Below are 21,546 nucleotides of genomic sequence, written 5' to 3' on the forward strand. Positions count from 1 at the left end.
TGAAACCATTCTTTTTGACCTTTATGTATGTATGTATGTATGTATGTACCGATTGGCGTACAAGGATGTGTGGACTTCGATCTAACCGGCTGGCTGGCACTCAGTCTTTATGCCCCTTTTCTTTTCCATTATATCAAGCACAACAATGAGTGCTGTGAGGATGTATGGCTATAGTGAATGGCTAGAGCGGAGTCTTCGTGCATATTGGGAGCGGAGTCTCTGCGCATATTTACCATGTACTCTCTTTTAGACTGTTTTATTAGACAGTTATTATTAGTGTAAATTTTAACTTGCAACTGAGGATGCAGTGTGGCTTGTCGGAACAATAAAATGAAGTTTTAAATTAGCTGTTTCCATCCATACAATAAATGAAGAAATACGCGAGAAGACTGCATCGGATAGAATTACTCTCTACTAAAATCCCAAGTACTCTGTGCGGTTTACATAGTTTGCAAACACAAATTAAAGTTCCTTCATCACGTTGATCATCCTGAAAATACTTTAAAAAAAAGTAGAATTTGAGCAATGACTCCAATATGTGACAATCGTACGTCGAACACCGGCAATGGCGGCCGTTAGCAGCCACAGTGGAATGCAGCATATGATACCGGATGTCGCAACATCAGGTGTTATACTGGTTGGCACGGCTGTTTCAAGACTTCGTAATTTCATATACGCAGGTAGATGTGACTGAGCACCGTACTGATGCCGACCTTCCTCGGTATCTTCTTCCACATATTAAATGACTGGCACAATACTCCCAAGCAATGGCACCAGAACCCTAGTTAAGTACAACTTGCCGATTCTTTGATTTCCCCAATGCTGACATCCGTCAGTGCTAGACTGCCTTGAATGGAACAACGGGGATTGTACAAACACCTGCACATACACCTGAAACACACACACACACACACACATACACACACACGTCACACACACACACACACACACACACACACATGCACACACATGCACACACACACACACACACATGCACACACACACACACATGCACATATAAACACATGCGTGCATGCACACGCACATGCACACACACACACGTCACACACACACACACAGTCATAAACAACATTGTGGAAAGGGCTATATGAACAAATGTTCAATTAGCTGCCAGTACATGCAGAGGCCAGGGTGACTCACGTTATTACTTCAAGTAGTTGACTTGTGAAAGCCCACCAACACAAATTACAATACTGAAAAAGGAGCGTCATTAGACAAGACATCATCTGCCATTGTTACGTATCAATGCAATCTAACGCATTCATCCAACTTTACCGAAGTAAGTTTGGATTCTTACCATCTCTTCACATTCACGATGTTGTCAAGTAGAGGTCACTCCTTCCTTTCTTCAGCTTCTCCACTAGCAGTATTGGTAGCAGTTTGTCTCACCGGTGCCGGGGAATCATCAGCATGGTTTGCTGCACCTGAATGTGATTCTCCCTGAAAGAACAGTAGAGGGCCATGTACTTGTATTAGAAACACATTGTGAATTATAGACGATGATTCAGAGAGTTTGCCCAAACATATACTATGCCTCTCCCGAATTCTGCACACCTTTGCTTAAGAAGAACACTACCGGCCTTACAGATCGAACTGCAGGAGTAACTTATGCACATCTCTATCAAATTACTATGAGTATGACCGTACATGTACATAGTTCCTTCTCAGACTGCTATACTGGCCATTGCATGCAGTTACTTTCGGGATTTATCCTGACGGTGGGGAGTAGGACATCTCACACAATCTATTGTAGCTAGCTAGAACCCTAAGTCCCTGTCAGTGAGAACATTTTACGTGAATGCACAGCCATGGCAAACTGTTGGCCTGCAGTGGACATGTATGTTGCAAACCTGAGTAACTTGAGCCATGGCTTTCACTAAACATTCTGTGTAACCAAGGGTGCATGTATATTCACAAGCATCAGAGCACTCATGATACCTGCATGCCAGGTGGAGATGGAGCATCATCTTCGAAATAGAGGTTCCCAAGGCGTGCTGTCCTTGTTTCCGCCTCCTCCGCACAGTCACTGTCTCCAGCCGTGTCCAAAATCAAGGCAGTGGGTGAAGCAGCCCTGCTACTGTCACTGGAGAACCCTTCCCAGGGAACACACTTTGACTCGTAATCCGTCACTTTCTTGATATGCTCAACAGGATGGATGCTATCGGTCTCTGCATCTGCTTCATGGTCCTTGCCTTCATCACCAAAACCGATGGGCACCGTAGCTGCGGTTGCTAGGAGTCTCCGACTACTGTTGCCAACTGAGTCCTCTCCTCCTGTGTGCCTTCCGCCCATCTGTTCAGACTCGTTCTCGTTTGCGTCATGTTCATTCGGAATGCTCATGGCGGCGTGCACCGGCTGTGGCTTGCGGCGTACTAGTATGTCGACCACCTCGCGATCATCCCTGCGCACTTGTGACAAGTACGGGGCTTTGTTTAGCTTCTGCTGGGCTGATGTCAGATAGTACTTGGAAACACTCAGCTGGGATTCAAGCTGCAGGGAAAAATGAGGCCAAGCAGACACATACAAAAACTGTGTTGGTACATGCCCAGTCTGCTGGAGACAGAGATCAAAGAAAATCAATAATTTGGTGGCTTCACTCACCTTGTCAACAAGTGCTTGCTTGACATCCAGGCACTGGCGAAGATCTGATATTTCGAATACTTGCCGCTGGACATGATGTTGCATGTCGTTGTAAGCCCGGTCCAACTCAGCAATGCGTGCTTGATAATCTTTCAATGAACTAAATACGCAAACACAGGCCAACAAAATGATATCGTACGTACACGTATGTCAGCCCTGCTGGACTCTCTTGAAGGTGATTCTGTGTCTACCGAATCTTATCCGAAGAAGACAATCATTTTTCTGTGATACCAGTGAAGTCGTGTCTGCATACCTGGAAGCACAGAGCTGTGAGGAGAACTCATGAAAGTAATCCATTTGCATGTAGTTCAAGGTGAAGAAAGCTTTACCTACGCAGCTGGCTCTCCTCTCTAAGTTATTAACCTCTCAGTTAACTACACGTACTCTTGATCTCTAATGTAGATCTGATGTCTCTCAGGTCAACTTCTCGCTTATCTCATCAAATCAAAAAATTCAAGGGTGGCGTGTGACTGAGTTTTCAGCATCCGTAGGAACACCACTACCCTGCAGAGATCTAAGGCACAGATACAGCTCCTAAAGCGGTGGGAGGTGAGTTGATCAAACCCACCAACAAAGTGGTAAAAGACCAAAAATCCAATTCGCTGCATCTACGTTTCCCTGCGTGCCAGGCCACGATTTCCCAATTAACTGTGGGTCGCAGCACGGCTGGAAAAAATCCTTCCGCTTGCGAGCCAGCATGACTTGAACCTTGTGCCCTCTGCTTCCCAAGTAGTGCCCAGGTGGTTGGGATATGAAGCCATGCACAGTACGGGTACACTCCTACCTGCTCTTCTTTTGCAACTGTAGATCCTTTGCAGCGCATTGGTCTTCCAAGTAGATACAGTAAGCCTTCAAATCTGGAAAGTTGCTGTCCAGTAGCATCTCACCAGCTCTGGTAAAGGAGCAGACGCAGAAAGGCGCAGAAATACAGATGGGTAATACAGAATAGCTTGTTGGTACTGTGTGTAAAATCATGGCCAGGAGCCATGATTACCTACTAGCATGAGTAGACTGAATTCTAATCTAATGATTTAGTATGTGTCTGACACAATGATCGATGCAGGGTATTGTGCACCCTACTTCCGAACAAGATTATGCATGTGTCTCAGACCCATACAGAACCGCATGTGAATACCCATTGCAACATACATGAGTTACTTTGAACCCGTGCCATTAGTGGGATATGATTCACAGATCAACGTTAGTGGCCGCGGTCGGAAAGCATTGCAATCGACAATGCCCAATGCATCAGCAAAAGGAAACATCATCCCGAGGCAGGGAGGGTAAATGCGCACACATCAACAGCTGTGTAGTAAATACTAGTAATAGAAAATAATTGCATGGTAAAAGATCCTTGACTATAAAAGCTATTCTCCATTCTGTTTTTTTGTCCCCAGAGTTTAAAGCTATATTACTCGAATAAATTTTGTCTGATGATGGCGCAAGCGTGAAACTCTGAGTTGCAATATAATTATGTTCCACCTCACTTGTAAAGCTATACTGCGAAGGGTTTCCCCAGAGGATCGACGTAATTGGCTGCATACTTGATACTGACACCTTACCCATCATGATACTTGCCAACTTGTCTGGCTGTCTGCTCTTCATTGTCACGATCACCACTACGCAGCGAGCTATTCGTCAGGTCCGTCTGGTCAGCCTCGTGACCACGCATTGCGCGTGCACCGCTTTTGTTGATCTCCTCCTGGTCTGAGAGCCTTGCTAGAGGCGGCGGACCAAGTGTCCTGATACGCTTTGGACTCCCTGTCGTAGTGCCTATGAACACACACACAAATTTAATGAAAAATGGGATTCCTGTCCACACAGAATTGCATTCGGCATACAACTCAAAGTATACAGTAAACACATGCCACGGGTCACACGAGAGAACATCTGATATCAAACTCCAAGCAAATAAGTCACGGTTTGTGTGCGACTTGGTAAAAACGAGTACTCCACCACCCTTCATGCTCAAGGTGCAAATGAAGCCACTAAAGCGTTGAGAGTTGAGTAGATCATAAAGTTCAAGTAAGTTATAGCATAATTCTGTCTCAGTTCCAGCAGAAAAAAGGAATTCAGGTTCTTCAAAGATGGCGGGCTAAAGAATAGTCAAGCTGGTAAAGAGAAACGACACGGACCGAAACACTGCCAAATAATAAGTTTTCAGCGATTTTCTTTGTTGGAGCGGATGCGTCGACCACGTATCAACACAGAGTTAAAGTTTAAAAAAATGCTAGAATGTAATAGCATGTGGATACCCTACATTTTGAAACCATGACCAGTCCGCATTCGGAAACAGCACCGGCTACCGGAACAAAATAATTACCGTATGTCCGCACCTTTAAACCCATGGAATTATATTCGATTATAAAGCCAGTCTCAGTTATAAAGCCATGGGCTTAATAAACGAAATGACATTTGAAGTATATTTTTCAAAAATGAAGGAATAAGTACTATGCTAACAAACTTACAGCCCAGCAGAAAGGGTGAACAAGTAGATTTAGATTACAATTTCTGTGTGGACTTTGACTTTTATGGCATGGCGTAGTGGGCGAGTCATTTTGCATCTAAAATACCTAGGAAAGCAGCGGTGTTTCAAATATAAGGCCATGGCTTTAAAGGCGCTGACATACGGTATAAGAATCTAGGCGCGCTCTTTTTCATCAAATATGTACATTCCATTAGCCCAAGGTCTCCTCAATGTGACCTAGCTTATGCAGTACTCAAGTCAAAACACATCGCGTGGGGTGTTATAAAAAAAAAATAAAAAACCATAAATTCAGACAAGGGCACCGCCATATCAGTCGCTAAACTGTGCATTTGAAGGTCTAGTTTCTGATAGGCATTGAGCTTCCTCATAACACTAATATAATAATAACATCTATTTCCTACTGTTGGTGGGATATCATACTGCTCACTAACCTCCATGAAATGCCGGGAAGTCTTCAGTCCTATGGAGTCAATTCACTGTGACCTCAAGGGACAGTCAGATTTTCCCCGCTCCAGTCAAACCCTACATCTATGGGTCAGATGATGTCGGCCACATTAGATTTGCTGTCACATGCCTTGATCATTTTCTGCACAAATTTAGTTGCATGACAAAGATGTGAAACCATTCTATTGCGGATAGCTTTTTGTTACCTAATTGACCAAGGCTAATATTCGAGATCACTTACCAGATTCTCCTTGGCCTTCCGGCTTCCGATAAGGCTGGAATGCCGAGTGCTTTCTCTTCTTACGGTTCCCTTGCTGGGACTCCGACTGGCCAGCGTTGTCACCTGCAGCAGCCTCACCGCTGTCTGCTGCTCCTTGAGCTTCTGACGGATCAGACTGAGCATCGAGTGGCGAGCCTTCGCTGCGCCCCGTTCGGCCATGCGTCTGCCAGCCGCGCGGACGTTGCTTTCTAGAAGGACGCTTGGCGCGGCAGTTCAACAGTACCCGCAATGGTGGCGTCGTGCATATCACCTCTCTCAAGTCATGCCTCTCCAGCTCAGTGGCGAGGGAATCCAAGAAGCCAATCAAGTTGCACGACTGTGCACGCCACCACAGAACAGAAAAGAGGAGGATACAGAATAAGTACTGGAAAACTAAACATGTAGATGATCATGGTATAGCTGTAAGGTGGGAGACACATGGAGAAATCCTAGCCCCGGCTACCCTAGACACCCCACCACCACTCCAAACACACATACTAACAGTTAGTAGGCACATGCCCATGCATAACCAGAGCCGGTGCAGGACAGCCGTGGCGAGTTACCGAGCATAACCACCCATGCACACGCACACTCAAACATATGTGCATGCAGCGCATACGGACATTCTCTATTGCATTGGCAGCAGCAGCAGCAGCAGCAGCAGCAGTAAATGGGTACGGTGAAATCATCACTTACACGATAAGACCAATACAGGTTGTAGTCCATCTGCTGAATGAGACTTTCACAGCGTCGACATAAGTCCACGTCCTCAGCATGTACCACAATAACATCAGGTGGTTGGCGTGGAAACGATAGCTGGAGTATAATATGAAGGGTTACACTGCTCACTGATCCTGGACCAAAACACAGGAACGTTCATGCGAGACATCAGTAAAGTTTGCACGTCCGCCTTACCACCAGCTACACAATTGTGTTGAGGAACAACAACAACAACAACAACAACAACAACAACAACAACAACAACAACAACAACACTGTTGTTGTTGTTGTTGTTGTTGTTGAACAACAACAACAACAACAGCAGCAGCAGCAGCAGCAGCAGCAGCAGCAACAGCAGCAGCAGCAGCAGCAGCAGCAGCAGCAGCAGCAGCAGCAGCAGCAGCAGCAGCAACAACAACAACAACAACAACAACAACAACAACAACAACAACAACAACAACAACAACACTTATAATATTATTATTATTATATTATACACGTAGATCATGTCCATGATGCCTTTCCTCTGCGCAGGTCCACCGCACTATTGTTTTTAAGATTAACATCATTATTACTTCTGCATATGCATTACATACTATGATCATGCTGGCTTCATCCCTTATCTCCTAAGCTACCCCCCCCCCCCCCCCGGTGCGTCTGCCCAGTGTTGACTCCGAGACCCACGGTCGGACGAGCTGCCCAGGCCTCACCACCACTGCCGTTTCCGTGCTGCCTTCTCGATACATACGTATGTACACTGTTATTATCATGTGCACATTCACATGTCTGAAGGTTTGTGGTTTTTCAATAAAAAAAAACAAAAACAAAAACAACAACAACAACAACAACAACAACAGCTGGCTTTAACAGGAAATTTCGCATGCAGTGCATGCTGATGATGTGTAGACTTCCCAAACCGAATATGCCAATATGGGGCAGTTGTAGGGGTGCCAGGATGTATAGAGTGCATCATGAGATTCATAACTTCTCGCAAGTGATTAAAAAAACTGGTATCATCCCCAAAGGGAAGTGGTCTGCTCCCCGTGTTGTGGCTCACGTCTCCCATCAGCCTGGACAGCACTTTTTTTTAAAAGATTGGTGGCTACCACCCAAGCACAAGTAAACGGCACTGATGAAGCTCTCTATTCAATCTTGCAGGAAAGCAGCACTCCCAGCGGAATGCAACACGTATACTTCAGCCTTTAAAAGCCTATGATTATAATCTTTAGCCTTTAAGACAACTAGTCGGGTGCAGAGCCAAGGATTAATTTATCCCCTTCCTTGCAAGGTCCTCATTTCTTCTTTAATATAATGTATGTATTTTATGCTTCTAGAGTTGCACGCTTCCAGTGGTTCCTGGTGAGAAGAGCCAGGCCCATCGAAGGGATGACATGTTTAGCTATTCCTACTCGGTTTGTCTTCTTGCCAGGATGTGGTTTCTGTCAAAGGAGGCACGCATGCATGTCTTAGGTGTTCCTGTTTTATTATTATTTTTATTTTTATTATTATTCCACAATCACGATGACATAGTGCCAATAAGCATGTGATGCGGGCGATTTTAAGCAGCCATGGTGGGGAAATCCTATAATTATACATGTAGGTAGGTCGCAATAGGTAGGTACACAAGTGAATGTAAGAGAAGGTTTTCAAACCAGGTATTTCCATGGATGTCAACACTGATATTTATGTGCCGACAGTGCGTCTTGAAAATCAGGCTTGCATTCAAACAGGATTCTACTAGGAGGCTCGTGTTCATACGAAACACTACAGTACATGTCTCTCTGTGTCCACACGTGTACATGTGTGAAATCAGACATGTTTCAAATGTTTCAACTGCACACAACCCTTTCTCAATATTCACAGCCTCCACTGTAGCCATCCAGTATATCCATACATCTCCGCAACACTCTCCAAGCGGTCTCTGGGCTATGCCAATTCCCAATTTTAATGTATTTCATCGATTGGTGCAGCCCAGAGACCGCTTGGAGAGTGTTGGGAGGGTGCATGGCACACAACCCTGATACCTCTTTTAGGCTGCCCCCCCCCCCCCCACCCGGACCCTATGTTGGTTGTTACTCGTGTCTTACCACAATAGATCACGTGAAACGTTCCCTCCAGAGTGATGGGCTCTCCACTTTCACCAACTGCCGACACACAGGATCAAGGAAAGAAGAATAATGCTCTCTCTCTCTCATACTGTTCATAGTCGCATCCTCTTTACACGTTCTCTCAATTCTTCATCCTCCTCACTGTGACCATATTAATTTTATATGCAATCTCGTGGCTTGACACTTAGTCTCAACGCACACCAACTGAAATGTCTCCCCGCTGCAAAAAAAACATCCTTAGTCTCCTCACCAATGTTCTGGGTTTTGCCCACCATTCGGCATTCGCCTCAGATTAGGGTCAACATTAAAAAGGTTGCATTCAGTAGAATTCTGATAAGACGCACCCCATGGTGAACAGGAAAGTGTACTGAGTATCCGGGGCATTTCTTATCTGAACAGGGGCATAGCTGGTCCCCCTTTTAGGAGGGGGGGGGGGGGTGCACAGCCACATATGTGTAGGATGGCTGGTGCATGTCATTCATCGTCATTATATGAATGCTGAACCTACGTTGACATTTTAGGGGTGCCGCCTTGTCTTGCTCGCTCTTTCCTCAGTTTACAGCAGAAATGAATAGCCTTTGTCACTTGCAAACATGCATAATGGAATGCAATAAAGTACTGCTGACCCCCCCCCCCTTCCCACCTACTCTAACTTCCGTAACTTGTCAATCGCCTATTCGTGAAGCGACTTTGGCACACATGGCAACATACGGTCCCCCCCCCCCCCTTGCCGTAAAACCAACCCAGAAGCAACACAGTGTATCGGAAGAGGATGAGCAGTATTTGCGGGCGTGGTGGGAGGGATCAGCTTCAATTAAGCTGATAATCATCGGCAAATGAAGTTTTCGCTGGGATCCTGTGCTGCTACAAGTTATCTTTATGGTTCAATGTCCAACAAGGATGCGGACTACTCACCATTTTCTAGGTTGAACTGTGCTTTTGCTATCTCTATTGCATCGTGCAATCCCGCCTGCAAATGAACACAGTGCATGTGACACGTTCATACGCATGCCCACATGCATATATGCACACATGCACATGCATTCACAGGCACACACACACACACACACACACACACACACACACACACACACACACGTACATGAGCGCACACACACACGCACACACACACACACACACACACACACACACACACACACACACACACACACACACACACACACACACACACACATGCATCCACTCATACTGATGTTCATGTACATGTAGGTGGTCTGGTGAGGAGAAAAATACTGCATGCAAGCTTATAAATAACTGGTTAATGAAATCCGGTACCAGGAGAGAATGCAACACTGGACTTTTTCTGTAGTCGCATTGTCCACGTTGCTCACCCAAAAGATAGTGCATGATCACAGGAATTACAAAACAGCATGCGTACCCAACACCCGCAGTCATAGTAAAACATTGTTTTGGCAAGCCTGAAAAAGGAGGAGCTGGGGTGGCTGACCTTGTCCATGCAAGTTCAAATCTGTATTTCTGGTAAAGTACGCTGCTTGTCAGATTGCAACAGTAAACCCAACAGGCTGAAAGACCTCCTTACTGTCACACAAAACGCATGGGACCTGCGTGAGAAACTGAAGGAAAACCCAAAGTATGCAGAGCTCAATGCCTCCAAAACGTTCGGCTGCACATGAGTGTGTGCATATCACTGGAATGCAACACTATACACATAATGGGTTATGGCAGGCATTTGACAGTAATATCTTACCTGCGCCTCCTGCAACCGTAGCATCTCGGAATGCTGCTCCTGCGTAATGCCCGTATGCGACCACCCAACTTGCACCTGCCCCATGCTCTGCCCTGCCCAGGGCATTGCGCCCTGCCCCGGCGCATGGGAAACACGGCCCATTGCCCAGCCATGGCCAGAGGCTTGCATACCACCACCCGATACCATCTGTTGCTGCTGCTGCTGCTGCTGCTGCTGCTGCTGCTGCCAGTGCACCTGGTCAGAGGTCTGAGAAGTAGTCTGGCCATAGTCTGCAAACGTTGGCACTGGATTGGGAGAATAGTACAGGTGCAGTGAGCATCATCAACACCACAGCGACGCGTCAAGATGTATTCGAACTGATATGGTCATGTAACTGCTGATATAGAACAACATACTAATCAAAACTTCAGATGAAGCATACTTATACTTACAAGTAGGTCTACCACTAGTCTACAGTAAATATACAACATTTCTGCGCTGCAACACTTTCTGCACTTCACACACGGATTTTGACATTTCGGCAGCGATTTATTTTCGGCACGGGGTTAATTAATACTAGTACTTTGTAAATCTCCAAAGCCGCTGTGAGAATTTGATCAGGGTTTTAATTTCGGCGTTTTAGTTCGATGCCGACTATAGCCGAAAATCAATACTGTAGTTGCCGAAATGTTGTGTCCTGTCAACTTTGCGTATAATGACACTCGGCGTAGCATCAGAAAAGTGTCCTTATTCGCGAAGTGTCCTTATACCCGAAGTCTCATTATACGTGTTACAGTTGGATGGGACTTTGCTCTGGGCAAGGAAATTCTGCCGTTATTCGCGAATTGTCGTTATATCCGCAGTCGTTCATAGCCAAGTTGACTGTGTTCACAGTGCTACTTCATAGATAGGCACCATCATAGATCATACACTGGTGCATGATTGATGGTGTTTGCATGGTCCAGGCGTTTGGTACTTTGATACTGGGTGAAACCTGGGGCTGCAGACTAGCACAGGGACACATCTGCATCTGTCCACAGACCTAGTGCACAAAGACTCTACTTGAAAATCATTGGGCGTGACGCACAGCAGTTTACACTGCACATGTACACATTATGAGATTATGAGATTTTTGCATTAGCGCAAGTCACATGAGGTACACTGGTTCCACTTGGATGCATTTTTCTATTGAAACTGAATAGCCCAGCTATCATTGATTTGTGGCGAAACCAAAAGCCTTTTTCTGCTGTACCGGTAGAGGGTCTAGCTATAGTACCATGGACGATCTACAATAATCTTTGTGCTGAATGACTACTGTATCAGTGTATGTACATGATGTAGCCAAGTCCAAGACTCAAGACTAGAGTATCAACGCCCCCTATCAACAACACGTGGATCTACGCCGCGTAGGTCCGCGCCGCGTAGCCTTGCTATCGACACTGCACTGATGCACTGATGCAGTGATGGCATGAGTGATGCACGATGACAATGATGTAGTATACAGTGTACTGCGGCAGTGCAGTGCATGCATGCAGGGCATTGCAAGTGGCACGTGTGGTGACCAGCAGTTGGACGCGTGCTTGTCAGCAGCCACCAAGCTGCTTGGCAGCAGCACTGCCAACAGCAGCGGCCTCCTGTTCCTTTTCGCCTGGGTGGAAACACAAAGAAAAAGAGAAAGACATTCGGTTGCTACTTACTTGCTGCCGTCACCGGACATGGCTTGATGGGCGCTTGCCCAGTGGTGCGCTGTGCCAGCACGGGTATCATGGCTCGCTTTCTACGATTTGCGGCAGCAGTCTCCGTTGGCGGCACGGCAATGCGAAAGATGCGGCAGTCGTCTCGATCCACATTCTCATCCATTATCTCCACGAACACGTGTTTCATGGTGTTCAGAGCGCTCCGAAAGTTAATCTTCCAGCGCGACGGGTCCGGATCAGTTTCTTTGTATTTACCAGAGTTGATCGCCCATGCTTTGAACAGTGCTGCGTCCTTCTCCTGGATATAGTCATGCCGCTTCATGTGCTTCCAGGGCATGCGAAAAATCCGCTTGTCCCTGTCGATCCAGTGCAGTCCCTCGATTGTCTCCTCGTCGAGCAGTTGCTCCAGGAATGGTAGGAATAACTTCCTCTCCGTCTTCAGCTCAGGGGCGGAATAGAGAGAACCGGCCATGTTACCTGGTTGGCCGTGAAGACCGGTCATATACGACGGACCGGCCATCATACTCAAACTTGAGCCGGAGCCGTTCATACCGGGGACACAAGCACTATGCTGCACCATGGACGACGGCCCAAGGGGAGAGATGAAAGACGAGGCTGCTGCTCCAGTTGCTTGTGCAGGGGTTGGCAACACACTTCCATTCGATCCGGAAGAAGCATGGTTAATATAAGAGCTCAGCGGGTCCACGCTAGGGCACCGTTGCATGGCTCCTATGTCACTCTCACGCTCCATCTCAGTCGCTCCCCGAGCACAGATAGCAGCGGCGGCGGCAGCAGCAGCCTCATCGAATTCAAGGCCGAAGTTACAGGACTTTGCGCACGCAGCCTGCCGCTTTCGACCAGCTTGTGCAAGTACGAATACACGGATGCCTGGCTATTGAGGCTTTGTTCCGACACTTGCTTGTGTGTTCGAACACTACTACGGGGCTAGTCGGTCACTGTGCAAACCAAAACTAAAAGATTTTAGCTCCGTCTTGCTATTGACTTTCACTGTTGTTGACTTTCCTACTAGCAGTGCTAGAAAGTACAAGACAGTATAGCTGTTGAAGCAGAGCTGCTCGTACATCCAGCGCGCAGCTTGAAGACTGCCGGCCATTCTGCAACTGGTGACACCTGCGGGACACACGATGAGGTGCAGTTGTGGATTCGCAATAGCACCTCGCTCGGGCGCGATGCGTGGCCGTGGAGAGGAAGACAGCTGTAGTAGACATGCTGAACCTCCCTGCCACTGCCAGCCACGGGCTGGCAGTCTATTTTTCTCTCCATCACTCTCGTTGTTCTACAACTGGTAACGTTACTGTAGGCCGTTGGACATGCACACTTCAGTCTGAGGTTTTACGACTGTCAACCGAATGCTGTGCGTTCTAAAGAGTACAGCGCTGCTCAATGAAATCCAGTCGCATCAGTAAAGTTTGCGCCTTGCATTGTTCCACAGCCCAGTGTTCGCAAGTCTATGGCTGCGCAACGCCGGGCGAGTACGTGAGTGACGCGACTGGATTTCATTGCATTTCAACACTGTGCGCGAACAATTTCGTTAGTTGTCACCTTGCACGACCGCAAGTACGAGGCCCTTGGCCTGGTCCCCGGTTTTCGCGCTTGCAGTATTAGCGAGGTGGGCTCTGGTGGAATAGGAACAGAACTGATATCTCTGGAAACGATCGCGTAGGCCTTCGGCTCAGAAGGCCGCGTCCTTACTGGACATGAGACGAGGAGAAACTGAATGCCATGCCAGCATGTCGTAAGTAACATCGTTTGTAATCGCAGTCATCATGGTCATGAGTTAGTTGCGCTTGCAACCACAGTCACAGTCACAGGCGCTACGCACAGGCATGTGAGGCTTCATTGGATGGCGTTGTTGTCGACAACAGAGGGAGAGAGAGAGAGAGAGAGAGAGAGATAGGCCCAGGGCTGCGATCAATTCACTTGCCGAAACTTCAAACACGAAAACACAGCGAGCCGCCTTTGTGGTCCGATCTCACCATGCTCACAGTCAGAAGTCTTTGCTGTGACCTGTACTGTGAGCATGGTCATGACCTGTACTGTAGAGTGTAGTGTAGATCTACCATGTGTACGGGGGTGGCTTCGAAGCTTCGCACAGGCAATCAGTAAACTGTTTGAAAAAAATAATGACCATCAAGTAGATAACCATGGTGATGATATCTGATTGCCATACTTACCAAAACCTATTCAAATGTGAGATACCGCTTACTGGCACTCTGCTTAATTTACACACCGGCACACTACAATCATGGCCACATGGGCCAAGCAGGTACGGTACAGCTGAGACAGGAAGTCGCACTACTCACATGCACTAGTTGTCATGGTATTGGGTAGCTCGTGCAACTCTCGACTCAAATACAGGGTTCTACTTCTGGCCAAAGGGGGTGGGGGGGGGGGGGCGCAGCGCCCCCCCCCCCCCAGGCCCCTACTCATTTTCCGATTTTTGTGTTTTTCATACCATTCCACGAAAATGCAGTCGATTGTCAGTACTAGAGTGTTCTTTTTAGAGCCACATTTGTCTGGGGTGAAGTCAGGTGTTCGCCCCGTACGTTGCATTTCGCATTGAAAATTGTATTGTATTGTATTTGTATTGTATTTATTTAAAAGGATTCTCCAAAAGCAAATGGATGCTTATCACGGAAGTCTCCCACATAAATATCGCAAGAAAAATGGGGAAATGGGGGAGAGGAGAGTGGAAGATGAAGCATGGGTTACGGCTAGGCATATGCGGATAGTGCCGGCAGAAAAATTGGCAGAATTCGGTACTTTTTCTGGTAAGTTTCATGCATGTTTGGTATGTGGATAAAGAAATGGAGTAGAATTCGAGGAATTGCCCGCCATAAGGTTTGTATGGTTCTGCCAATTTTACTGCTTTTCGAGCAGAATCTGCCACCTTTTCGAGCATTATCCGCCGATGCTTAGTTACGGCAAGAGGGGGGGGGGGGGTTATACTCTTCGTTACGGGGTAACTGTTTTCCCTGCCCCCCCCCCTCCTACTATTTTGAACTGGCTAGAACCCTGAAATATCATGATTATTATGATTACTGCGCTCACACAGATCGAGTCACCCGCGGCCAAGTCAATAATTCCCTTTCTTTACCCATTGTGCAAGCTCAAGCTGGATACCAATCTATTTCATTCCTGCAAATTTACAGGCAGCCCAAGCGCCAGTGAACTGAGTGTCCTAAGATATTCATTGACGTGTTGAGTGTTAGGCATTTCCCAAATCGGCCGGCCGAACAATTCGCCGAAAACTGTGGTTTTGAAGAAGTCTTTTCGCCGAATATGCAATTTTGGGACGGAATTCGCCGAAAATCGATGTTTTTGTGCCTCAACAGCATGCAAATACAATCCCTGTAACCATTATACTGCGAAAGGTGACTGCGACTTAAGTCATTACCTAGATCGGCCAGCAGGAAAAGACCACGAAATCAATGGCGGTGAAGAAATCTCGGCTAGTTGAGCCTAACTTGCAAATTTCGCACTGAATTCGCCGAAAATGGATGTTTTAGTGCCTCCAAGTCTAAGCATGCAGGTAAATGTACTGTATTACAAGCGGTGCTGCTTTGAGCCGAATTCTGACTTTGGGGCTGATATTATGGCCGAATTTGGACATTCTCTTAGCCGATGGAAAAGCCGATTAGGCGAAAAAATCGGGCCGATTTGGGAAATGCCTATTGAGGGTCCATAGGCCATGCTCCACTTCAACGCAATCGCAAGATGAAGCAGCCTTCAGTGCCAAGAGGAGTAGTAAGCTTTCTATCTTCTCTTGGTGCCATATACACAATGTATGATAGCTGTTGTATTTACTTCACAAGCGAAACAGGTTTTCAGCATTTCAGCATTGCACTGGGACTGAGACTTGGAAAGTGATCAAGGAGTTGACAGGCATACAGGCGAATGCAGTTGATGTACGGAGTCAACAGTGCACAGTGAATTTTCGGCTAGTGTGTTTCTGTGGTAGGGATTGGCGGATAATGCTCGAAAAGGTGGCAGATTCTGCTCGAAAAGCAGTGAAATTGGCAGAACCATACAAACCTTATGGCGGGCAATTCCTCGAATTCTGCTCCATTTCTTTATCCACATACCAAACATGCATGAAACTTACCAGAAAAAGTACCGAATTCTGCCAATTTTTCTGCCGGCATTATCCGCATATGCCTACTCTGTGGTATAGCGGACTGAAGAATAGGAAACGTGTTTCGCAATATTTATACAATGTTATTGTACATAGTATATACCCATTTCATTTTTGCCTCTCTCTCTCTCTCTCATCCCCTCTGTCGTTCACATACACTTGTTTATAAAAGGAGGCGAAACCGCCTGTTTGTGGAGCAACGCTAATTAAATACACTTCAACAACGTTAGCCCGCACACAAATGCTCGTACACGTGGCCAGGATACAGCTGCCTTAGTATTACCTACTGAGTACTGTACATATTGGGTATGGACTGCGCTCAGTTTCTTTTCTGGCGGCAAGTCGGTGGAACACTCTTCCTCCAAATTGTCGTCAGGCACAATCTGCTGGTACTTTTGCTCACCTCACAAAGATTCACCTAGGGTTCCCTGTAACAAGGCCATGCCTGTTGGGACTCCCCTAGTCAAATAATAGATACTACTACTACTACTACAGTACTACTACTAACAACAACGATTCGAGACACATTGTTTGAAAGTCGTGGAAGATCCAGTTCGCCCTGTGTACTGCTACCCCTTGAGGCTTTGGGGCTCTGCCCGCGGTTTCTTCTCGGGATTCTCACCTACATGTACCCGGTACATGTACTTCAGATCTGTCATGTTTCCAGAATTGATGTACATGTACAATCATGTGCATATATGCACAGTAAAACCTCGCTAAGAAGAACACTGATAAAACAAACTTTCGCTTTTAAGAAGAACTAGTATTTGTAACTCTATTCACTGGGTATAAGATAGTATGGATAAGAAGAACTCCCGTTATTGCGAACAAATCCCGTCGGTCCCTTGGTGTTCGTCCTAAAGATGTTTGACTGTACGCTTAGTAAGTTAGTTAGTACCCGTATCAGTTGCTCAGGAACAACGGCTACAGAGCTAGAGGCTGTTCAACTGTGCTGCTCGGGCAAGCTGCAAGTCTCCACCGACGACCTGCTCAGTGCATGCTCACTGCTCACACCTACTGAATTGAATGAATCATTGAATGACTTATTATGTATTTACTTGTGATCTAAAGGTTTCTGTGAACTATTTTAAAAACTAATAATTACGTGTACGGTGTACGGTGTACATGTTGTAGTAGATTCGTTGTTTCATTTGGTGCTGTTGAGTGTTGGCATGATGCAAGTAGCACGCTATTTCAGCCCTTGTTTTACTGTCCTTCCGTCAACCTGCACTCCTGGAGGTCGAAGCAACTAATACTTGCTTCCCAGTGGGTCCACTGCTATGAGGCTTATGCCTAATCTTTATAACGTTACTAGCATCACCCCAGGCCAGCGTTGCCTGGCCGAATGTGGCATGCGATATGCGGGTGAAGCAAGTACATGAACAGCACACGTGCTCAGCACACGTGCTCAGCACGTGGTGGTGGCCAGACCGCTGAAGTCCTGGTGAGGGAGGTTCTTCATGGTTGGAAGGAGAAGGAGGGACGTCTGTTACGCCTTCGGGAGGCTGGTCAGGGTTGTCCATCACCTGGTGGCGGATGAAGCGGCTCAAAAAATTCATAAACTTACGAACAAAAGTGCGATGCGCTCTTCACTGCAGATCAGATGCAGAGTGCAGTCAGTGCTGATCTTTTGTATCCTTTTGACGTTTTGTTGCAGATGTTTCTATTTGCAGAGAACGGTTCACGTGGTCCGCAGCGCTTGTGCGGCTGCTAGTGCCTAGGCTAGGCTAGGCTAGGTACTAGGTGGCTACATGATTCGCACGCTTCGCGTGCTCAGTGCTTCTGCGCGCGGCTGCTACTGCTACTCGTAGTCTCGTACTGATCGTGTCTGCATTACCACCTTCAGCACGTGGTGGTGGCTACACGATTCGAACGCTTCGCGTGCTCAGTGCTTCTGTGGCTGCTTCCGCTAGCTACACGATTCGCACGCTTCGCGTGCTCAGTGCTTCTGCGGCCGCTAGCTACACTGTGCTACACTGTTCGCGCGCACGCTTCGCGTGCTCAGGGCAGCGCTGCTCCGCAGCGCTTCAGCGTGACATACACACACACGTCACAGGTGCCTCTTCTTTATAAGGAGCGTGACACACACACACACACACACACACACACACAGACACACGTCACAGGTGCCTCTTCTTTATAAGTAAAGATACAACACAACAGCACAACTAGTTTTTTTAGTGGCAGAGATATGTTTTTTTTTTTCGTATTTTGGCACCTATGATCAGGGGATGGCCCACGCCTGGTAAAAAAAAAGTAAGTAATTAAAGAGAAAATTAAAAATAAGAGGTACTGTGTTCCGGCTCTCCGCCCTCTCCGCGAACATAAGAGAACTAGAGGAGAACAAACAAACACAAGAAGCAAGAATGACACGAAAAGCAGAAATTATGAGAACATGGTATAAATGAGCACGGCCATCAACCTCAACAGGGGATAGCCGCCTCGGCAACAACAAGAGCAGCTGAGTCCGCGGCAAATACCTGTGCATAGAGCCGCCTAGCACCCCTCAGGCACATCACACTGGATCGGACCAAGGCAAAGCTGATTTGACACCGGATCGAAGCCATCACGGCACTGTAGGCCTCTCCCGTCTTGTCGGCGATGAGGGACGCTATCCTCTTGTACAGAGAGGTGGCAGATTTCCCCATGCCTCCCGTAGTGGAGAACACTGCGGGAACAAAGCTGGAGTGTTCCACTTCTTGGATTCTCTGCTCATAGGCACGGCGCTTGGCTTTTTCGTGACGGGTGTAGCTAGCAGCAAGTGAGTTGAGGCGATTCGAGGACGCAAAAGGGTTAAACACCCGGACATCAATGTAGGTGCGCTCGAACCGCCCTCCCCAAATACCACTAGCCACCACGTCAAGGCGGGCTTGGTCGTCGCCCACAGCAGTACGGTACCGGAGCTGCTCTCCAGTGAGTGGCTGCAAATGTGGCTCAATAGCCACCTGGTGGCCAACACGCTTCGCAAGGCGAGCTGTCACGTCGCGTACCTCGTTGTGGCGGAGGGTTGGGAAACCGCGTAACGGGCAGGAGAGGGCATGGCTGACGGTGAACTGCTGTCCACAGGAACATGATGTTGGCAGTCGTACTGGGTGCCAGCCATACCGGAGGTGCACAGCATCGCGGAACTCAGCCTTCGTGAGGGTGAAGCCGTGGGCCTTTAGGGGCCGGCAGGTGAGCCAGCTGGATGCTCCCCGCTCCGAAGCAAGGTCGATGGTACGTTGAACCTCTGGAGGTGCGGCAGAATGCAGAGCGACGGCCTCGGCTTGGAGTGATGTCTTTGCCTTCGCCCTCAACAGCTGCTTGTTCTTCCGCACTTCCTGCAGGGCATCGCCAAGCGTGGCAGTCTGCTGCTGAATGCGCCGCACCAGGGGGCCAACGATGGTCTTGGAGTGGGCGTACTGGGCCCCGAGGGAGGCTGGTGTGATGAGCCCCAGACCACCATGTCGACAGGGCAGAGCCAGAAGCTGTCGCTCATCATCGTTGACGGTCCTGCCACCTAAGAGAGCGGGGATGAACTTGTTTCTGATGGAATCCTCCAATGGCTGCATGTACAAATGTAGGTCAGCCATGACTCGAGACAGGAAGGACCATTTGCTTCGCAGGCCGTGAACAAACGCTGCATATGCAGCTTGGGGCTGTGACGAAGCAATAGTGCTGAGCGACATCACCTCCTCTACCCAGGATTGAACCTTGCGCTCCATAAAGCAGCGGGAGAATTCTGCTGAGCCAAGCGCGGCTCCCAGATGCCGACATCCATCTGTGCGGATGTCAATTCCAGTTCCAGCAAATATGCTGGTGGCCTCATTCAGAAACCGTGGTTTGACAAGGAGGACAGACTTGGTCGGGTTGAGGAAATAGCCGCACGATGGACCACTCTCGTTGAGGCGATCCCACCAAATTCGTACTGCTTGCAACTTGCCTCCTGCGGCAGAATCATCCGCAAACCAAGACTGCGTGGCACCGTCTGTTGCTGCTTCTTCAATGAGGGGGAGAACACCGAGAGCGTACATCGCCATAGCGACCGGGTCGCCTTGGGTGGTACCTTCGCTGGACTTGATACACTCACCACTCACGAACAGATTGGCCGGCTCTCTGTATGTGTTGATGACTGTCGGAGCTAAGGACGGGCAGGTGTGTTGGATGTTCCGCATGCATACTTCTCTGTTCAGACAATTGACAACTAGTAGTGGCCTTGCACAAGCTACTTATCGTTCTCAAATACTAGTACTACATGGCAGTAACGAGTTTAGAGCCAATACTGCAAATGAAATACAGAATCGTGCTAATTGTAGGCTCGTGGACAGCGCCACGTTTTAGAGGCACAGTAAAACTTGCGCCATCCCATATGGCCATACCATCCCATATGGCCATACCATCCCATATGGCCATACCATGACACGGTGCAAACAAAAGCGGTCGTTTAAAAAAGCCCATGTGGTCTTTAGAACCAGGTCCCATACATTCGCGGCACATCGGATCGTGTACAATGCATGTACATGTACGTCGAATCCTTGTCGAGTCCTTCTCGGTCGTCGAGCCTTGTAAGACGTAGTAATATTACTAACAATAATGTTGTCATGATGTTGTCATCGTCAAACTAACTTGTTCGAGATACATGTACGACTTACATGACTGTACTTTGTTTTGCAATCATCAGACTACCGACGTATTACCATGATTACCTAGTAAGATCTACCTAGCTAGTAGCGGCGAGGTCGAGGCGACGAGGCCCCGAATGATTTGGCAACATTGCGTCATTGGCATCACATCGCAAACATCCACAAATAGTCCATCCGTCCAATCGAAAACCCTGCACTGAGCTTCCAAGTAAATGCGACTACAGCACGTAGAGAGGAGCTGGACTTTCTTCGTCGCCAAGTTTTTACTGTGCGGTTCACCATGGTTCACTGCCCTTGAGAGTGCTCGGAGCTCTGATCTAGAGTTTTTTTTAGGATTTTCGAATATTCTTTTTAAAAGCTATCAGCAACGATAGCTCAGTGACAGCTAACTGTCAAGTATGTTATGCACCAATTGTGTTGGTGCTATCGCATGCGTGCTATCTTGAAAACCTTCCTTCGCTACTTGGCCCACCACTTCATGAGATGACGGCGTACCTGCACTATAGTTTTTTTGGGATTCTCTCTTTTTTAATTTTTTTAATTTTTTATTGAAAGCCGCACACCTTCAGACATGGTAATATGCACATACATGTATACAGTCTACATGCGTAGTATGTATAGAGAAGGCAGCACAGAAACGGCAGAGTATATTACATGTATCGTACTAGTCTCTCTCTCTCTCT

At 47.5% G+C, this 21,546-nt stretch overlaps 1 protein-coding gene across 1 annotated transcript; it reads right to left on the minus strand.

Annotated features, from left to right (window-relative positions):
* Positions 1–240: 240 nt before the first annotated feature.
* Positions 241–13,141, minus strand: LOC135808390 (uncharacterized). Its single transcript, XM_065321574.1, has 12 exons — positions 12,086–13,141; positions 10,410–10,693; positions 9,596–9,650; positions 8,660–8,716; positions 6,549–6,706; positions 5,835–6,189; positions 4,224–4,434; positions 3,446–3,553; positions 2,623–2,761; positions 1,960–2,511; positions 1,319–1,461; positions 241–891 (listed from the first exon to the last, which is right to left on the minus strand). The coding sequence occupies exons 1-11, from the start codon at positions 12,834–12,836 to the stop codon at positions 1,354–1,356; spliced, it is 2,778 nt and encodes a 925-aa protein (XP_065177646.1). The 5' UTR covers positions 12,837–13,141; the 3' UTR covers positions 241–891; positions 1,319–1,353.
* Between the last annotated feature and the right edge of the window lie 8,405 nt (positions 13,142–21,546).

This window comes from Sycon ciliatum, chromosome 2 (genome assembly GCF_964019385.1).
Source record: "Sycon ciliatum chromosome 2, ocSycCili1.1, whole genome shotgun sequence".
Lineage (NCBI taxonomy): Eukaryota > Metazoa > Porifera > Calcarea > Leucosolenida > Sycettidae > Sycon > Sycon ciliatum.